Raw genomic sequence first — 16101 nt, 5'->3', positions numbered from 1 at the left:
CCTCTAAGCCCCCCCCCTGGGTACGCCACTGCTTAAGGTACTACTTTACGGACGACCTTTTTTCAAATTTTCATTTTTAGAAAAGAGTTCATACATGTTGTTTGTAAACATTTGTGGAAATTTTTTATTTAAAAGGTATATATAGTCTATTAAATGTATCTAAATTTTCATGAGCGTCTGAAGTTAGAATTTTGACAATTTTTTTTTAGTTTGGGTGGTAAATACATCATGGGTGCTGTAGAAATATGATATTTTTATTTTCACATGAGGAATTCAAAAAATATAAAAAATAGGTTAAAGCTAGGAAAGCGAGAAAAAGTAGAGACGGCAAATTTATTGCCTGAATTGTTGTTTGGGATGACCCTGGTGAGGCTGAGAGGGAAAATAAATATTGCTTTAAGACGTTATAGACATATAGTAATAGTAATAATAGTAATAATAACTTATTAATCAAAATATATTACAAATATAAAGCAGTTGAATGGCTTACTATCTCAGTAGTATCTCATTACTGAAGATAACCTCTTATCGGTCATGATAAGTGCCAAAACAAATTACCTACAAAATAAACATTTATACTTTACAAAAAAATTAAAAAATTATTCAGAAATTAAACAAAAACATAAATAGATATAACAATAGTATAATAAAAAGGTTGAGGGGATATTAATCAATTAACAGCTGTTAAAGTTGTTCGCATTATTAATTAGCCATATTTAGATGTCATGTACCTATTCATGTTTATATTTATGATGTGCTGTTAATGATTTGCGTTGGTACTTTCATTAATAAGTTTAAACATACTTGTGAAAAACATCTACTAGATTTTAATGTTCAAATCGTATACATTTCTAAATTGTTTTTTAGGCGAGTGTTATGATACCTTTGCTTAAATTTAATTAAGTTTAATTTATATGAAAAATATAGAACATTTTTGTAAAATAATTGTTGAAAAGTGAAAACTGAATTCTTCAAATAAATTAATGGTGGAATATGTTTTGTGTTTTTAGGATTATTTTAACTAGGTATGTTTTTTGTTTCTAAATATTTTTTTCTTTGCTAGGATACATTACAATAGTGGTTACTTCTTACTCCATATTACAGAATATATTATATCATGGAGAATTGTATCAAATGTTGATTTTATGCATATTAAGGAATTTTCTTGCATCGATAAACAATAATAGCGTAATTTATGTAGTTTTAATCATTCTATTTTTTATGTGTGCATCTCATTTGAGATGCTGATCAGTAGTTATTCCTAGTTACTTAATATTATCTGTTTTGTTAATGACGCTACACGAGCAGTCATGAATTTTATTTCTTTTGAGTTCGGTTGTGTTCTGATGTCTGAAGTAAAAGTTATGAGGTGGTCTATAATATAGACAACGAGTATAATACTGGTATATTATACATATTAATATGGCTAGTACGAGCAAACTTCTGTATGCCACGTAGCCACGTAGGTGTTATAACATTTGTGTCAATAGCACTTGAAGCGCACCATTTGTCAGTCGTTTGAGTGCGAGAATAACATCTTAAATAAACTGTAAGTAGTTTACTCACTCAGAAGTTAGTAAATATTAAGTATTGAGTCAAAAACCAGGCACTGTCTACTACTATCCCCTTATAACCTATTGACTTGTAAATTTATACTAGATAATTTTATTCAGAAAAAATATTTTTCAAAGATTACGATTCCTAAGAAATATGATTCAATAAAAATACAGTTCCAATAATATGACGAGTTTCTGATGGGGTATTTATCGGTATCCACAATTATACGGGACAAACTAATAATTTTCCAACTTTTTATGTGCCCTTTATAAATACAGCATGATAGATTTCGAATATTCGAAAATGCGTGGGAATAAAAGCGGCACAGTAGGAACAAGACGATAAGAGTAATTTCTTATTGTCACATGTGGTACAACTGTCACGCAGACCGCCCACCACACGCGACGTTGTGGCGATGCACCGTGGTAACTGGTATTTGGTAATTACTAATACTAAATGCCAAATGGTAACGCCGTAATGGCTTCGCCGCGTCGTCCGTCCGACCGATATACTATTATAGCGTCTGTATAACTATATTTAATATTTTTGTTCTCAACTCTCAAGTTGCAAATTCTCGTCCGTCGTTACTTAGTGAAGTTTTTATGCCTCGTGATTGCTACTTGAGCACGAACCTATAGAAGTCATTCGTTTTAACTTATTAGTACAATATATAACGCGTGTTCATCACCAAACACAGCAAAGGCAAATGGTTCGTATGTGCCGGCAGTCTGCCGCTTCCTATTGTGAACGGGCGAGCAATCGAGTTTAGACCCGTCTGAAGGATCGCCGTCTTGGCCGATTGATCGTTCTGTCTGGCTTTCGCCAGACGTGTTCTCGACAATGCTACCAAAAACCTTCGCCGTTCGTTCGTCGTAGTGCGATTGCTGCGTGAACGGAAGAGACTAGACTAGGTACCTCGACAGGTAATATAAAAGTTTTATTAGTCAGTATTTACATTTCAGACCACGCAACTAACTATCACATTTTATTTTAATCTTTTTCCGCCATTCAAGACGCTGGCCATAGTAATGTTAAAGTGTGTATTCCGACTGGTCCCTCCGACCCTCTCCTCCACCGCCGGCTACCACAGAAAATTTGAATATGTATTTTTTTGAGGTTAAGACATCATTTTTACAATTTACGCCGCTCCTAACCCGCCCCGCCAAACTGTTCAAAAGTCAAGCTATGCTGTGTGCTGTTTGCACGCCAGCATGCGCCGCCCTTGATATGCGTGTATCGACTCGGTACGCGTGCGCATGTTTCATAAAACCGACTAAAGTCTAACAAGACAACAAAACGTTACCCGGTTTTCGACTTCCGTTGTCATTTCGCAGTAACTACTAACTACCTACTTATCCATTTTCTTTTTTTTAAACTTTCGTAGCATTATTTTGGTGCTGTACTATTATAACGTGATATACCCGATTCCTATTAATGTAGGTATTATGTTATATTATATTATAATATTTTAAAGTATATACTAGGTAGCTTATGTTTTTTGACATAATGTGTTAAATTAATTTATTTGTTTTTATTCTAGATAAACTGAACAGAAAAAGACATAATCATGTATTTGTACAATATGACATTGCAACGGGGTAGCGGCATTACGCACGCTATCCATGGAAATTTCAGTGGAGGAAAAGTACAGGAAATTTTAGTCTCTCGAGGAAAGTCTTTAGAGCTAATGAGACCTGATCCAAATACTGGCAAAGTCCACACATTGTTAACTGTAGAAGTATTTGGAATTATCCGTGCTTTGATGAGTTTTAGGCAGTCCGGCGGTACTAAAGGTAAAATCCGGTTTTTTTACCATGTTTTAACTACCTTAACATAATATTTTTTTTTGCTAGGATATTTCAGTATTAATTCGTTCTTAACTACATACATATATTTTTCAATATTCAATTATTTGGTATAAGACCGGGTCCATGTAGAGACAACAAAACTACAATTTATATAAAATTATAGTCTGTGATGGTAAAGTTGAGTTTTTTGCTATCTTTTTTATACTCTGTTCAGGTTAAGAGTGCCCAGTCGCTCTGACGAATACTAGTACTGTTTGTGCATGCGCTGTGGTGTGCCATGAGTATATACACGGCGGGCGTGCAATGCCGACCAATCACAGGGCGTCGGGGGGGGGGGGTCTGAAAGCTGTCTGCAGCTCAGTATGCATGCGCGAGTTTGGGCGCTCTTAACCTGACCGAGTATAGTATGTGTGGACCCGGCATAAGATATGGCATGTTGTGTTGCTTAAATATTTGAGTAACCTTGAAAACAAGCAAACCAAAGAAACAGAAGAATACTATACTCCACGCCACGAGAGAACGCATACTGCAGCCAACCAAAACAAGTTTTTATTTTGCGCATCGTGCAACCATAACATTTTTTCAATTCCATATTCTTTTGTAACGTGTCCTGTTCCGCGGTTTCACGCCCATATATGTTTTTACTTTTCTTAATTCATAAACCACAATCATAATGGATAACGGCGATCAAGAAATTATCTACATGTGTTTATATTGTGTTACTTGTCCGCTGTATGCACAGACTATCACTGTATGCATGGTGAGGGAAATTTTGCCTCGAGACTGCGGAGCTCGGGCATTTGGATGTGTGAGTCGTATGCGTTCTCTCGTGGCGCGGAGTATAGTTTCCAATACGCTACTCTATTCCCCAACACTATAAATATATATAGTCGATTGTAGAATGTCCTTCAATTTTATTATTATTTGAAAATAAAATTTTATTTAAGTATCTACTTATTTTAATTTGTTCTAATATGTGTTAAAATTATACTTTAGATTACATAGTTGTTGGTTCTGATTCTGGAAGAATTGTTATATTGGAGTATCTGCCTTCAAAAAATGTCTTAGATAAAGTGCATCAAGAAACTTTTGGAAAGAGTGGATGCAGGCGAATTGTTCCGGGACAGTATTTGGCCATTGATCCAAAGGGAAGAGCTATAATGATTGGTATATCTTAAATAAGTACAAATAAATAAATATTTGTTACTAATTTTCTAACATTTACTCTAGGTGCGGTAGAAAAACAAAAATTAGTGTACATTCCTAACAGAGATGCTGAAGCACGGCTTACAATTTCATCACCTTTGGAAGCTAATAAAAGCAATACACTTGTGTACCACATGGTTGGAATTGATGTAGCTTTTGACAATCCAATTTTTGCTTGCCTTGAAATTGACTATGAGGTAAACAAAATGTTAGAATGTACAAAACAATATTTTTAACTAACTTTTGGGGAAAACTTCTGTATTTTGGTATGCTGTAAATGGTGGTGAAGTCTTTTTTTATTTTAACAAGTTACATTTGCTTGAACGATTCAATAGAAACATGCCTTGGTTTGTTATGAATAACATTGTGTCACCATAAATAATTATACAAAGTCTCTTGAGATTTGTAGTAGGGTTTTTGTACCGTGCATTCTGGTTATCCATAAAACTCATTCATGGTATTATATTAGAATAGGTAGTTACAATAGTTATGAAAACGATAAACTTCGGATATCTATTCCTATTTCTAACTTCATCATCGTTTTCAGTACCAATACCAAGATAAATAACAAAAATTGCAAATTAAAGTATAAAATATTTAAAATTGATTCAAGGAAATATAGTTTATTCCATATTTCACAAAAATAGAATTAACTTATTATTCATATTTTATATTAATTTTCTTATTATATTATAATATAATATCTTAATGCCCATGATTTCATAATAAATAAATAAAATATAAATACCTTTATTTTATTCATGTTTGTAGGAAGTTGACGCAGATCCAACTGGAGAAGCTGTACAAACTACAAGGCAGACTTTGACATTTTATGAAGTTGATTTTGGTTTAAATCATGTAGTTCGTAAATATAGTGAACCTTTAGAAGAACACGCTAATTCTCTTATTACTGTTCCTGGTGATAAAGATGGACCGGGTGGTGTACTAATATGTTCAGAAAATTATATTACCTACAAAAATCAAGGAGAACAATCAGACATTCGATGTCCAATTCCACGTAGACGTGTAAATAGATTTTTTTGATATAATGTTATTTCTATTTTGTTTTAGTGCACTATAGGTATCTCTTGTGTGCGAGTATTTTTCCCACACCGGTCGTTAATGAGTGCTACAATAATATTATATTGTGCTACATGTTTTATTGGATTATATTTGATATGAATGTAATTCATTATTAGTACTATCTAACAGTAATTAGATAATATAAGTATATTACGAGGATGTCACGCCAACATTTATTTTCTATGTCTTACAAGCGCATAACAGTAATGTTCACATTCAGTTTTTTTAATTTTAATATTAGTCCGAATTTGCTTTTGAATAAAAATATTGAATAGCACCTGGGACAAAAAACAAACAATATTGTTACTTTGATATTTGTAAAACTATGTGAACAGCTGAACGTACATTTGGTATGTTATGCGATTATAAAATAATGACAAATGCTGGTGTGGTATTAATTTATTAGTTTATTTAATATTTTCTTATAATGGTTACCATTTTAAAAATTACAAAATTGATGTATGTTGAAGTTAATACAGTGTTGCGTAACTTAAAACTGGCTGTGGGTGATTAACAAGCATTAACAAATGCAGGTTAAGTACTATGAAATTAGTATGTACCTATTGAATTATATATCAATGCACCATAGGTATCTCTTATGTGCGAGTATTTTTCCCACATCGGTCGTAAATTGAGTGCTATAGTAATAGATAATACTTATATGTCTGGATTTTATTTAGTATAATTTCTTTCTGTACTGTCTGATACTAAACAGTTAAAAATTTAAACCACAATATGTACTGTATTTGTTAAAAATAAGTAAATAGGTACCCTATACATAAATATAATTAATGATTTGATTTGATGATAATAAAGTTGTTTTACATTTTCAGAATGATTTGGACGATCCCGAAAGAGGAATGATTCTAGTTTGTAGTGCTACACACAAGACTAAATCTATGTTTTTCTTCTTGGTTCAGACTGAACAAGGTGATGTTTTCAAAGTGACATTAGAGACCAACGAAGAGTTTGTTACAGAAATTAGACTGAAGTATTTTGATACTGTCCCCGTAGCTTCTGCCATGTGCGTTCTAAAAACTGGGTTTTTATTTGTAGCATCAGAGTTTGGTAACCAGTAAGTATTATAATTGAAACTTGATTGATAACAAACAAGTATTAATATTTTCAAATTATACAGTTACCTGTACCAGATTGCTAATTTGGGTGATGATGACGACGAGCCAGAGTTCAGTTCAGCAATGCCTCTTGAAGAAGGAGATACATTTTTTTTTGCTCCAAGACAACTGAGAAATTTAGTATTAGTTGATGAAATGGACTCATTATCACCTATCATGGCGTGTCAAGTTGCTGATTTAGGTAATGATCTTACATTGTATACTTATCTTAATATGATGGGACTTATTTAAACTAGATAAATAGATTTACCAACAACTTACCATTTTTGATCATTTTGATTAAAAGTTCAATATTGGTTGGGAAAATAAAATCGTTTAACTATCCTACAGCTTAGTTGTTGATTAAACTAGTTGTGTGGAAACACTCGATACATTATTATATTTCAATAAGTTTATGTTCTAAAGTAAAGACCATTTTTCAATATTCCTGGGTAACAACCTATTATTCTCTTAAAAATGATGATAAAATACACGATTTCACTGAATGTTAAATGATGTCAGTGTTAATCTGCGGATCTGATTTAGAAATTTCAACTTGACTTTTAATAAAATCAAACATATTACCAACAACTTACCATTTTTGATCATTTTGGTTAAAAGTTCAATATTGGTTGGGAGAAAAATTCGTTTAACTATCCTACAGCTTAGTTGTTGATTAAACTAGTTGTGTGGAAACACTCGATACATTTTTATATTTCAATAAGTTTATGTTCTAAAGTAAAGACCATTTTTCAATATTCCTGGGTAACAACCTATTATTCTCTTAAAAATGATGATAAAATACACGATTTCACTGAATGTTAAATGATGTCAGTGTTAATCTGCGGATCTGATTTAGAAATTTCAACTTGACTTTTAATAAAATCAAACATATTACCAACAACTTACCATTTTTGATCATTTTGGTTAAAAGTTCAATATTGGTTGGGAGAAAAATTCGTTTAACTATCCTACAGCTTAGTTGTTGATAAACTAGTTGTGTGGAAACACTCGATACATTTTATATGTTTATCTTCTAAAATAAAAGACTATTTTTCATTATTCAAAAATACCTTCTTAAAAATGATGATAAAATACACGATTTCACTGAAAGTTAAATGATGCCAGTGTTAATCTGCGGATCTGAATTAGAAATTTCAACTTGACTTATAACAAAATCAAACATATTACCAACAACTTACCATTTTTGATCATTTTGGTTAAAAGTTCAATATTGGTTGGGAGAAAAATTCGTTTAACTATCCTACAGCTTAGTTGTTGATTAAACTAGTTGTGTGGAAACACTCGATACATTTTTATATTTAATTATATGTTCTAAAATAAATGCAATTCTTCAATATTCATACTAATACCTATTAGCTATTTAAAAATGATGATAACATACACGATTTCACTGAACATTAAATGATGCCAGTGTTAATCTGCGGATCTGATTTAGAAATTACAACTTGACTTATAACAAAATCAAACTTATTACCAACAACTTACCATTTTTGATCATTTTGGTTAAAAGTTCAATATTGGTTGGGAGAAAAATTCGTTTAACTATCCTACAGCTTAGTTGTTGATTAAACTAGTTGTGTGGAAACACTCGATACATTCTATATGTTTATCTTCTAAAATAAAGATTATTTTTCATTATTCAAAAATATCTTCTTAAAAATTATGATAAAATACACGATTTCACTGAATGTTAAATGATGCCAGTGTTAATCTGCGGATCTGATTAAGGATTTTAACTACTTAAGTATAAATCAAACATATTACCAACTGTTTAAATTATTTCGGTTAAAAGTTAAAGTTATGTTTTTTGAACTTTTTTCAATTATTTAATGCAGATATTGATTTTGTGTTTAGCCGCTGAAGATACTCCACAATTATATATGGCTTGTGGTCGAGGTTCAAGATCTACCTTAAGAGTTTTAAGGCATGGACTTGAAGTTTCAGAAATGGCAGTATCTGAACTACCTGGGAGTCCAAATGCAGTATGGACCGTGAAAAGAAGAGCGGATGGTAAGATTTTAAACATACATTTTTAACACAAAATAGTATACAGAATTTGGATTAATATTTATTTTTAATTTTATAATTGATTGTTCTTAAACTTAAAAAGTTATTATATTTAAGTATTAGGGTGTACCAATACTTAATTTGTTTGCTTTATCTTTCATCTATAATTAGGTAGGTACTTAGGTTATTAACAAATTATCTTAAAACCTCCCAAAATGTCCACTCTTATATTTGAATATTCTTATAAAATCTTAAAATCCAATCGTATATTAATGCGCTGGTGAATAGATTATAAAATCTATCAAACATCAGTTCGTTTATTTTTCAGGTATTGAATCACCGTAGTGGCTCTGAATCAAATAGGTAAGTTTTAGAGTTGGACGGGAGTGATTGAAGAAATCCATTTATAAAATAAGAACACTTCCTCAGCCGAAATAATTAAAGAAAAACGAGTTTCTTAATTTATGTTGTAAGATAAATTATAAACTGACAAGAAAATACTGGTGTATAATATTTTCACTGTTTCAGCATCTTGATGTTAATGGGATGAGTCCTAATATTGGACATTCCAACACTAAACAATCAACTAGTTGTCTACTATTGATCACAACATAGTTTAACTTATTTTGATAAAATACAACTTCAAGTCTCCAAAAGTTTTTACCGTATTCTGATTTTTGAATAATTTAATGATATAATATAATATTAACCTTTCTGTTATATTTCTGATAACTCAACTTTTTTCAATACTAGCCAACTTTTTATTTTGTTTCTGAAGAGATCATAGTTAAATTGTTTTACATTTTGTTTTCCTTTTTGATCCAAAACTTATCCATCTACCAACATTTGAATCAATATTTTATTATAATTTTTTTTGTTTTCATTCTTTCAGAAAATTTTGATGCCTATATCATTGTGTCTTTCTCAAATGCCACTCTAGTATTGTCTATTGGAGAAACTGTGGAAGAAGTTTCGGATTCAGGTTTCTTAGGAACTACGCCAACACTATCTTGTTCTCCATTAGGTGATGATGCTGTTGTACAAATTTATCCTAATGGTGTGCGTCACATACGTTCCGATAAACGAATGCACGACTGGAAAGCCCCTGAAAAAAAGAAGATTGTTAAGTGTGCGGCTAATCAACGACAAGTTGTAATTGCCCTTGGTGGTGGTGAACTTGTATATTTTGAAATGGATCCGGTAAATAAATTATCTATTATTGTTGAATGAGACAGTATACTCTACAATAATGTTCATGAGTATACCCTAAAAAATCACATCATTTACTGATAGTTATGCTCAAACTAGCTCTAAAAAATAAAACAATTTAGGTAGATTATAGTACTTTTTATTGTTGAGATAACAATATCATGAATTTTACTATTACTAATGACTATTTAGGCTATTATATTATATTTATTAACTTAATTGCATCATTAATAATATGAAATATTAAATTTAATGAAATGTTTCAAATAAATTATTTTAAAAGATGCTAAAAAAAAATAACAAATATGTCGCCTTCTAAAAGCCGATACATGCTCATTGAAGTGAACCATGTTTGTACATTTACCATACAATCAAAAATTGTATAACTAAATAAAGTGAGGTCATGTGCATTATACATTTGAATTATTTATTTTAAATTGGATAATTACAAAAATTTATAAAATTGATGCTAGATAAAATAGCAAATATGTCGCCTTCTAATAGCCGATAAATGCTCATTGAAGTGAACCATGTTTACACATTTTTTGTTTCTTGATATTAAATTTGATTCTTAAATATTTTATTGTATTCAATTTTAGTGATAATTGATGTATTTTTCTCTAGACTGGACATTTAAATGAACATAAAGATCGTAAAGAAATGAATTCTGATGTTCTTTGTATGGCATTAGCAAATGCCCCTTCTGGGGAACAGATGTCACGCTTTTTAGCTGTTGGTTTGACCGATGAAACTGTCCGTATCATTTCTTTAGATACTACAGTAAGTTTTTATTTTGTTATTGTTTCTAATATTGTAATATTAATTTTGTATTCAAAGGACTGTTTAGTACAACTAAAAATGCAAGCGATACCGGCCATGCCAGAATCATTATGTATTGTAGAAATGGGCGCTAGTGATGGCGGTTCTTCAGATGAACCAGCAATGAATTCACTTTCAATGCTGTATTTGAACATTGGTTTACAAAATGGTGTTTTACTTCGTACAGTACTGGATGGTGTTACTGGAGAAATGGCTGATACGCGAGCCCGTTACTTGGGAGGCAAACCTGTAAAACTATTTAAAATCAGAACCAGGGGAAATGAAGCAGTAAGTTGTACCTTTAACAAATTATCATTTACAAAACGTGTTATTTTAGTCATGTTTATATTTTTTTATAGGTACTTGCCATGTCAAGTAGATCATGGCTCAGTTATTATTATCAAAATCGTTTTCATCTAACTCCACTGTCGTATGAAAGTTTGGAATATGCATCCGGTTTCTCTTCTGAACAGTGTCCCGAAGGCATAGTTGCTATATCTGGTAATACCTTGCGAATTTTGGCATTAGAAAAATTGGGTGCTGTTTTCAACCAAGTTTCATTCCCGGTTGAGTATACGCCCAGGAAGTTTGTTATCCACCCTGATTCTGCTCATTTAATTGTGGTTGAAACTGAACACAATGCCTACACTGAGCAAACCAAAAAACAGAGGCGGATACAAATGGCAGAAGAAATGCAGGAAGCTGCTGGAGAGGAAGAACAAGAATTAGCCAAGGAAATGGCTGAAGCTTTTTTGAATGAAGATTTACCAGAAAATATTTTTGGTGCTCCGAAAGCTGGTCCTGGAATGTGGGCATCATTAGTCAGATTGTTTAATCCAGTTCAAGGCATAACAGAAGCTGTTTATAGGTTCCCTCAAAATGAAGCAGTAATGAGGTTTGTATTAAATTTTAATATGTTACATATTTCTAGTTTTTTTTCTTGTTGATTTATACCTTTGTATTTTGCAGTGTTGCTCTAGTACGTTTTTCAAGTTATCCAGATTCACAGTTTGTTCTTTTTGGTGTTGCAAATGAACTTCACCTGAACCCAAGACATGTTACCTGTGGATATATATACACTTATAAGTAGGTTAAGATGAATATGTTTTAAAAACAAATTAAAATTTAATTTTTTTTAAATTTAATTTTAAAAGCTTACAAAATGCTTGAGTTCCTAAAGAGATTGGCTCACGACTTTAAGCTAGGACAATCTTTAAAAATTCTTTTCTGTTCGCTTGTCCGTCCTTTATTAGAGTATGGTGCTGTTCTTTGGAATCCATATACCGCAGGCAACTCTCGACAACTTGAAATGGTGCAAAGAAAATTCCTTAGTTTCGCTGGATTTATTTTAGATATACACCATCAGCCTCACGATTACGCCCCTATTTCCGAATTCCTCAATATTGATACGCTTTCTAATCGGAGAATCACTCTAGGGTTTAAGTTTCTGAATGGATTGTTGTCAGGTAACATAGATTCGCCTTACCTTTTAAGCCTTATTAATTTTAGAGTACCTCAACGTTTTTCTCGAAATAATGCTCCTTTCTACATTCCTTCTTACACCTCTAATTATTTAGCGAATGTACCTATCACAAGATATAATGTCTCTTGCCAATGTTGACGCTTCCCGCCTCTGTTAATGCTTATACCGTACCTATGTATATCTTTATAATTATAATGTTTTTTTTGTTATCTAGTACTTATAACTAGAATTTAATTGTTAATCTGTATATATCTAACTTTGTTTTTCCAAAGGGCTAGACCCGTAAATATAAATAAATAAATAAAATATCTAAATAAATACATCAGATTTTACTTAACAATAATAGTGTTCTTATATTAATTAACATTTGTTTTTATATTATATATTGTTGTTTTCAGAGTTAACCCTACGTGCACTTCCTTGGAACTGGTCCATAAGACTACTGTTGATAATGTACCAACTGCAATATGCGGATTTCAGGGACGTGTGATAATTGGTATTGGTAGAATTTTACGACTTTATGATATTGGTAAAAAGAAACTCTTACGGAAATGTGAAAATAAAGTGAGTTAATATTTATAAATTATTATATTACTTTGTTAAATGTTTATTAAATTGTTACTATCTTACAGCAAATACCATTATTAATAATGGGAATTCGTGTTATGGGCTGTAGAATATATGTGAGTGATGTTCAAGAAAGTGTATATATGGTACGATATAAGCGTAATGAAAATCAATTAATTATTTTTGCTGATGATACACAACCTAGATATATTACTGCTATGGAAATACTTGATTACAATACAGTTGCTACAGCTGACAAATGTGGAAATATATCAGTGGTACGTTTTTTAAATTTATACTTCAATACAAGTATGTAATATAATATGTTAATTTAATTAAAAAATATCCATTTAATATGTATTTCTATAATATTGGTTTTTTTGTACCCTTTGTTTTTAATTTCATTTGATAAATATAAAAAAATTGTTTGAGATGATGTTAATATCTCGCACACGTTAGACTTATGAGTTGTAAATGATTCATTTTTACTATGACTGATCAGACAATTTTATAAAAATTAATTTAATAACTTATTAGAAATTAGACCATGTTAATTTTTGTGAAAAGTGAAAGGAAAAAATAATAATCTAAGTTAAAACAATTTTAGGTTCGCCTAGCTTCATCAATATCCGATGAGGTTGATGATGATCCAACAGGTAATAAAAGCCTGTGGGATCGTGGTTTACTTAATGGAGCTTCCCAAAAAGCTGATTTCATTGTGAATTTCCACATTGGAGAAATTTGTACTTCAATACAAGTATGTAATATAATATGTTAATTTAATTAAAAAATATCCATACATTTTCTATTTCTATTTTTTGTATCCTATGGTTGTTTTTAATTTACTATTTTATTTGATAAATATAAAAAATTGTTTGAGATGATGTTAATAACTTGTACACGTTAGACTTATGAGTTGTAAATGATTAATTCTTATTATGGCTGATCAGACAATTTTATAAAAATTAAATCATTAGTATAAATAAAAATTTATAGATTTGATGATACAATATTTATCTGTATTATTTATTTACAATAAACAAATTCGTTAATAAAAGACATAGTCTTGAAACCAATTTAACTGTCTTGGAATTAGACCGTCCATTGACACTACATAATAAATTATATTATTGATTATTTAAATTTTGGTTTTTAAATTGAAGATTAAATTATCTTAAACTTACATGCTCAAACTATTTATCAATAATTACTTATAGGTGTTAAGTCTGTATAAAATAAAAAAATAAAAAAAATGATAGCTGTTTTTAATTTAATGAATTTTAATGTAATATGTCTAATGATATAATGGTTATATCATCTATATCTAAAATATATACAATCATAAAAAATTTCAAGTTTTGAATTAATATCAGAACTTCCTATCACATTAATAATGAATATTAATCGTTATTAATAATAAGTATTCTTATTTTTGTTTTAGAAAGCTACATTGATACCGGGTGGTTCTGAGTCTCTAGTTTATGCTACTGTGACTGGTACCATTGGTGTTCTCGTGCCATTTACTGCTCATGAAGAACAAGACTTTTTCCAGCATCTTGAAATGCACATGCGATCTGAGAACCCACCACTTTGTGGAAGAGATCATTTATCATATCGATCCTATTATTTCCCTGTAAAAGTAAGTGAATTAATTCAACAATTTTTTTTACAATATTGAGTAACTGATTTCCTCTTTTTAATGTAGAATGTTTGTGATGGTGACCTTTGTGAACAATATAATTCTATTGATATTGCAAAACAGAAAAGCATTGCAGCAGATCTTGACAAAACACCTGCTGAAGTGTCTAAAAGACTTGAAGACATTAGGACAAGATATGCATTCTAATTTATATCTTACCTTAGTATTTGTATTATATTTATTTTAAACAATTTGATATGTAATTAATTATATTTTTATTTAATAAGTTGTTCAGTTCAAATTTAATTAACAAAACGCCTAACTTTGTTAAAATAAGTTCCTGGTCTAAGCACAGTGTGTCATGTTGAATACTTTTATGTGTAATAGATCTATTCATAAGACCATGATATTGTTTTAGCATCATGTATTAATGAGTTCACCAAATAGTTTAGTAAACAATTTTTTGACCAAATTATTTTTCTTTGTCCTTTTTTATCTATCAAAAATTGTATTCTTAAAATTTTTAGAGGTAAATATTATAGGTAAATATTAATATTCGTACTCCTTGTAATTATTATATTCTAATCAAGCACTGGATACAGCCTTAAAGGTGATTAGGGTATTTATTGTTTTGATTGAATATTAAAAAGGAATGAATTTGAACATAGGCGTGAATCCATAAAAATTTCAGGGGGGCCAAACATTTTCAACATCAATTTAATGGTAACTTCGTTCTCACTCAACTAAAAACCATATTTTTTTTGGTGGGGTTAGATCCCTACAATTTGCGTCTATGAACTTGAGGTAATATTGATATATGAATAGTAGTAGAAACTTGTCTCCATTGTTGACAGGATAGATGAGTGGGTACTATTTTAATTAATGGATCGCGGTTCACCATCCTGATACTGCAAAATAAAATTCCTAGCTGCTAGACTCTAGCACACTCATTAGTTGTCGGAGGGTGGTGTGATGCGTCGTCTGAAAGAAGGTACCATACACAACAGGAACAATGCTCCGCCGACGATTTATTCGTTGTTTAAAGGCGTGGTGGAACAAACACTGGTGTTGTATTATACATTGACAATTACAGTTTTAAAGTTTGAATAGGTTAATATAGAACTCATCTATAACTGCTGTATTAATTATTCTTTAACATTAGGAGTTATTAAGAATAAATAAATAAAAGCAGAGTCTGGAGCAGGTGACGTGAATACAAAAACTAGGCCAATGGTAATTCGTCTGCAAAAAGAAAATATTGTATAAAAAGGAACCTCGTCCATGTGTGTCGGGTGTGGTTTGTCTTGTGCGTGAATGCATTTAGTGCATTAAAAAATAGGGTTAATGCCACTAAGGGTAGATTTTTAATTAACTTTTAATGGAGATTCCATTGAAATTTCGTTGGGCGACGAGTATATTACTGAGTAATATAATAATATATTATTGTAAGCGCGGGGCCGGGAGACACCCCGAGACAAAGACGACCACGTATAAGGTCTGGTCCCCGCGGGTTGTACGACTATGAAGGGTCGCCCACGCGGTATTTTCATCGACCGCCACCGTGTGCTCTCTCCGTTCCCATGG

General features: G+C 31.1%; 1 protein-coding gene across 3 annotated transcripts; it reads left to right on the top strand.

The window, feature by feature from the left end:
- The first annotated feature begins 1996 nt into the window (after positions 1–1996).
- LOC100162548 (splicing factor 3B subunit 3) lies at positions 1997–14992 on the top strand. Of its 3 annotated transcripts, none has more exons than XM_003246153.3 (18): positions 2000–2480; positions 3098–3350; positions 4362–4532; positions 4596–4768; positions 5343–5597; positions 6488–6729; positions 6793–6971; positions 8648–8803; positions 9693–10000; positions 10634–10789; positions 10847–11116; positions 11188–11723; positions 11798–11914; positions 12710–12875; positions 12944–13156; positions 13486–13635; positions 14320–14517; positions 14584–14992. In XM_003246153.3, exons 2-18 carry the CDS (start codon positions 3125–3127, stop codon positions 14722–14724), a joined length of 3657 nt encoding a protein of 1218 aa, XP_003246201.1. In that variant the 5' UTR covers positions 2000–2480; positions 3098–3124; the 3' UTR covers positions 14725–14992. The 3 variants fall into 3 exon arrangements, with proteins under 3 accessions (XP_008185559.1, XP_003246201.1, XP_008185558.1); XM_008187336.2 differs by lacking the exon at positions 2000–2480 and adding an exon at positions 2709–2993; XM_008187337.3 differs by lacking the exons at positions 10634–10789; positions 10847–11116; positions 11188–11723; ... (4 more) ...; positions 14320–14517; positions 14584–14992 and adding an exon at positions 9129–9163 and having other exon boundaries at positions 1997–2480; positions 9693–9829.
- Positions 14993–16101: the final 1109 nt, after the last annotated feature.

This window comes from Acyrthosiphon pisum, chromosome A1, assembly GCF_005508785.2.
Source record: "Acyrthosiphon pisum isolate AL4f chromosome A1, pea_aphid_22Mar2018_4r6ur, whole genome shotgun sequence".
Taxonomy (NCBI): domain Eukaryota; kingdom Metazoa; phylum Arthropoda; class Insecta; order Hemiptera; family Aphididae; genus Acyrthosiphon; species Acyrthosiphon pisum.
This window is presented reverse-complemented; position numbering and strand designations above follow the sequence as displayed.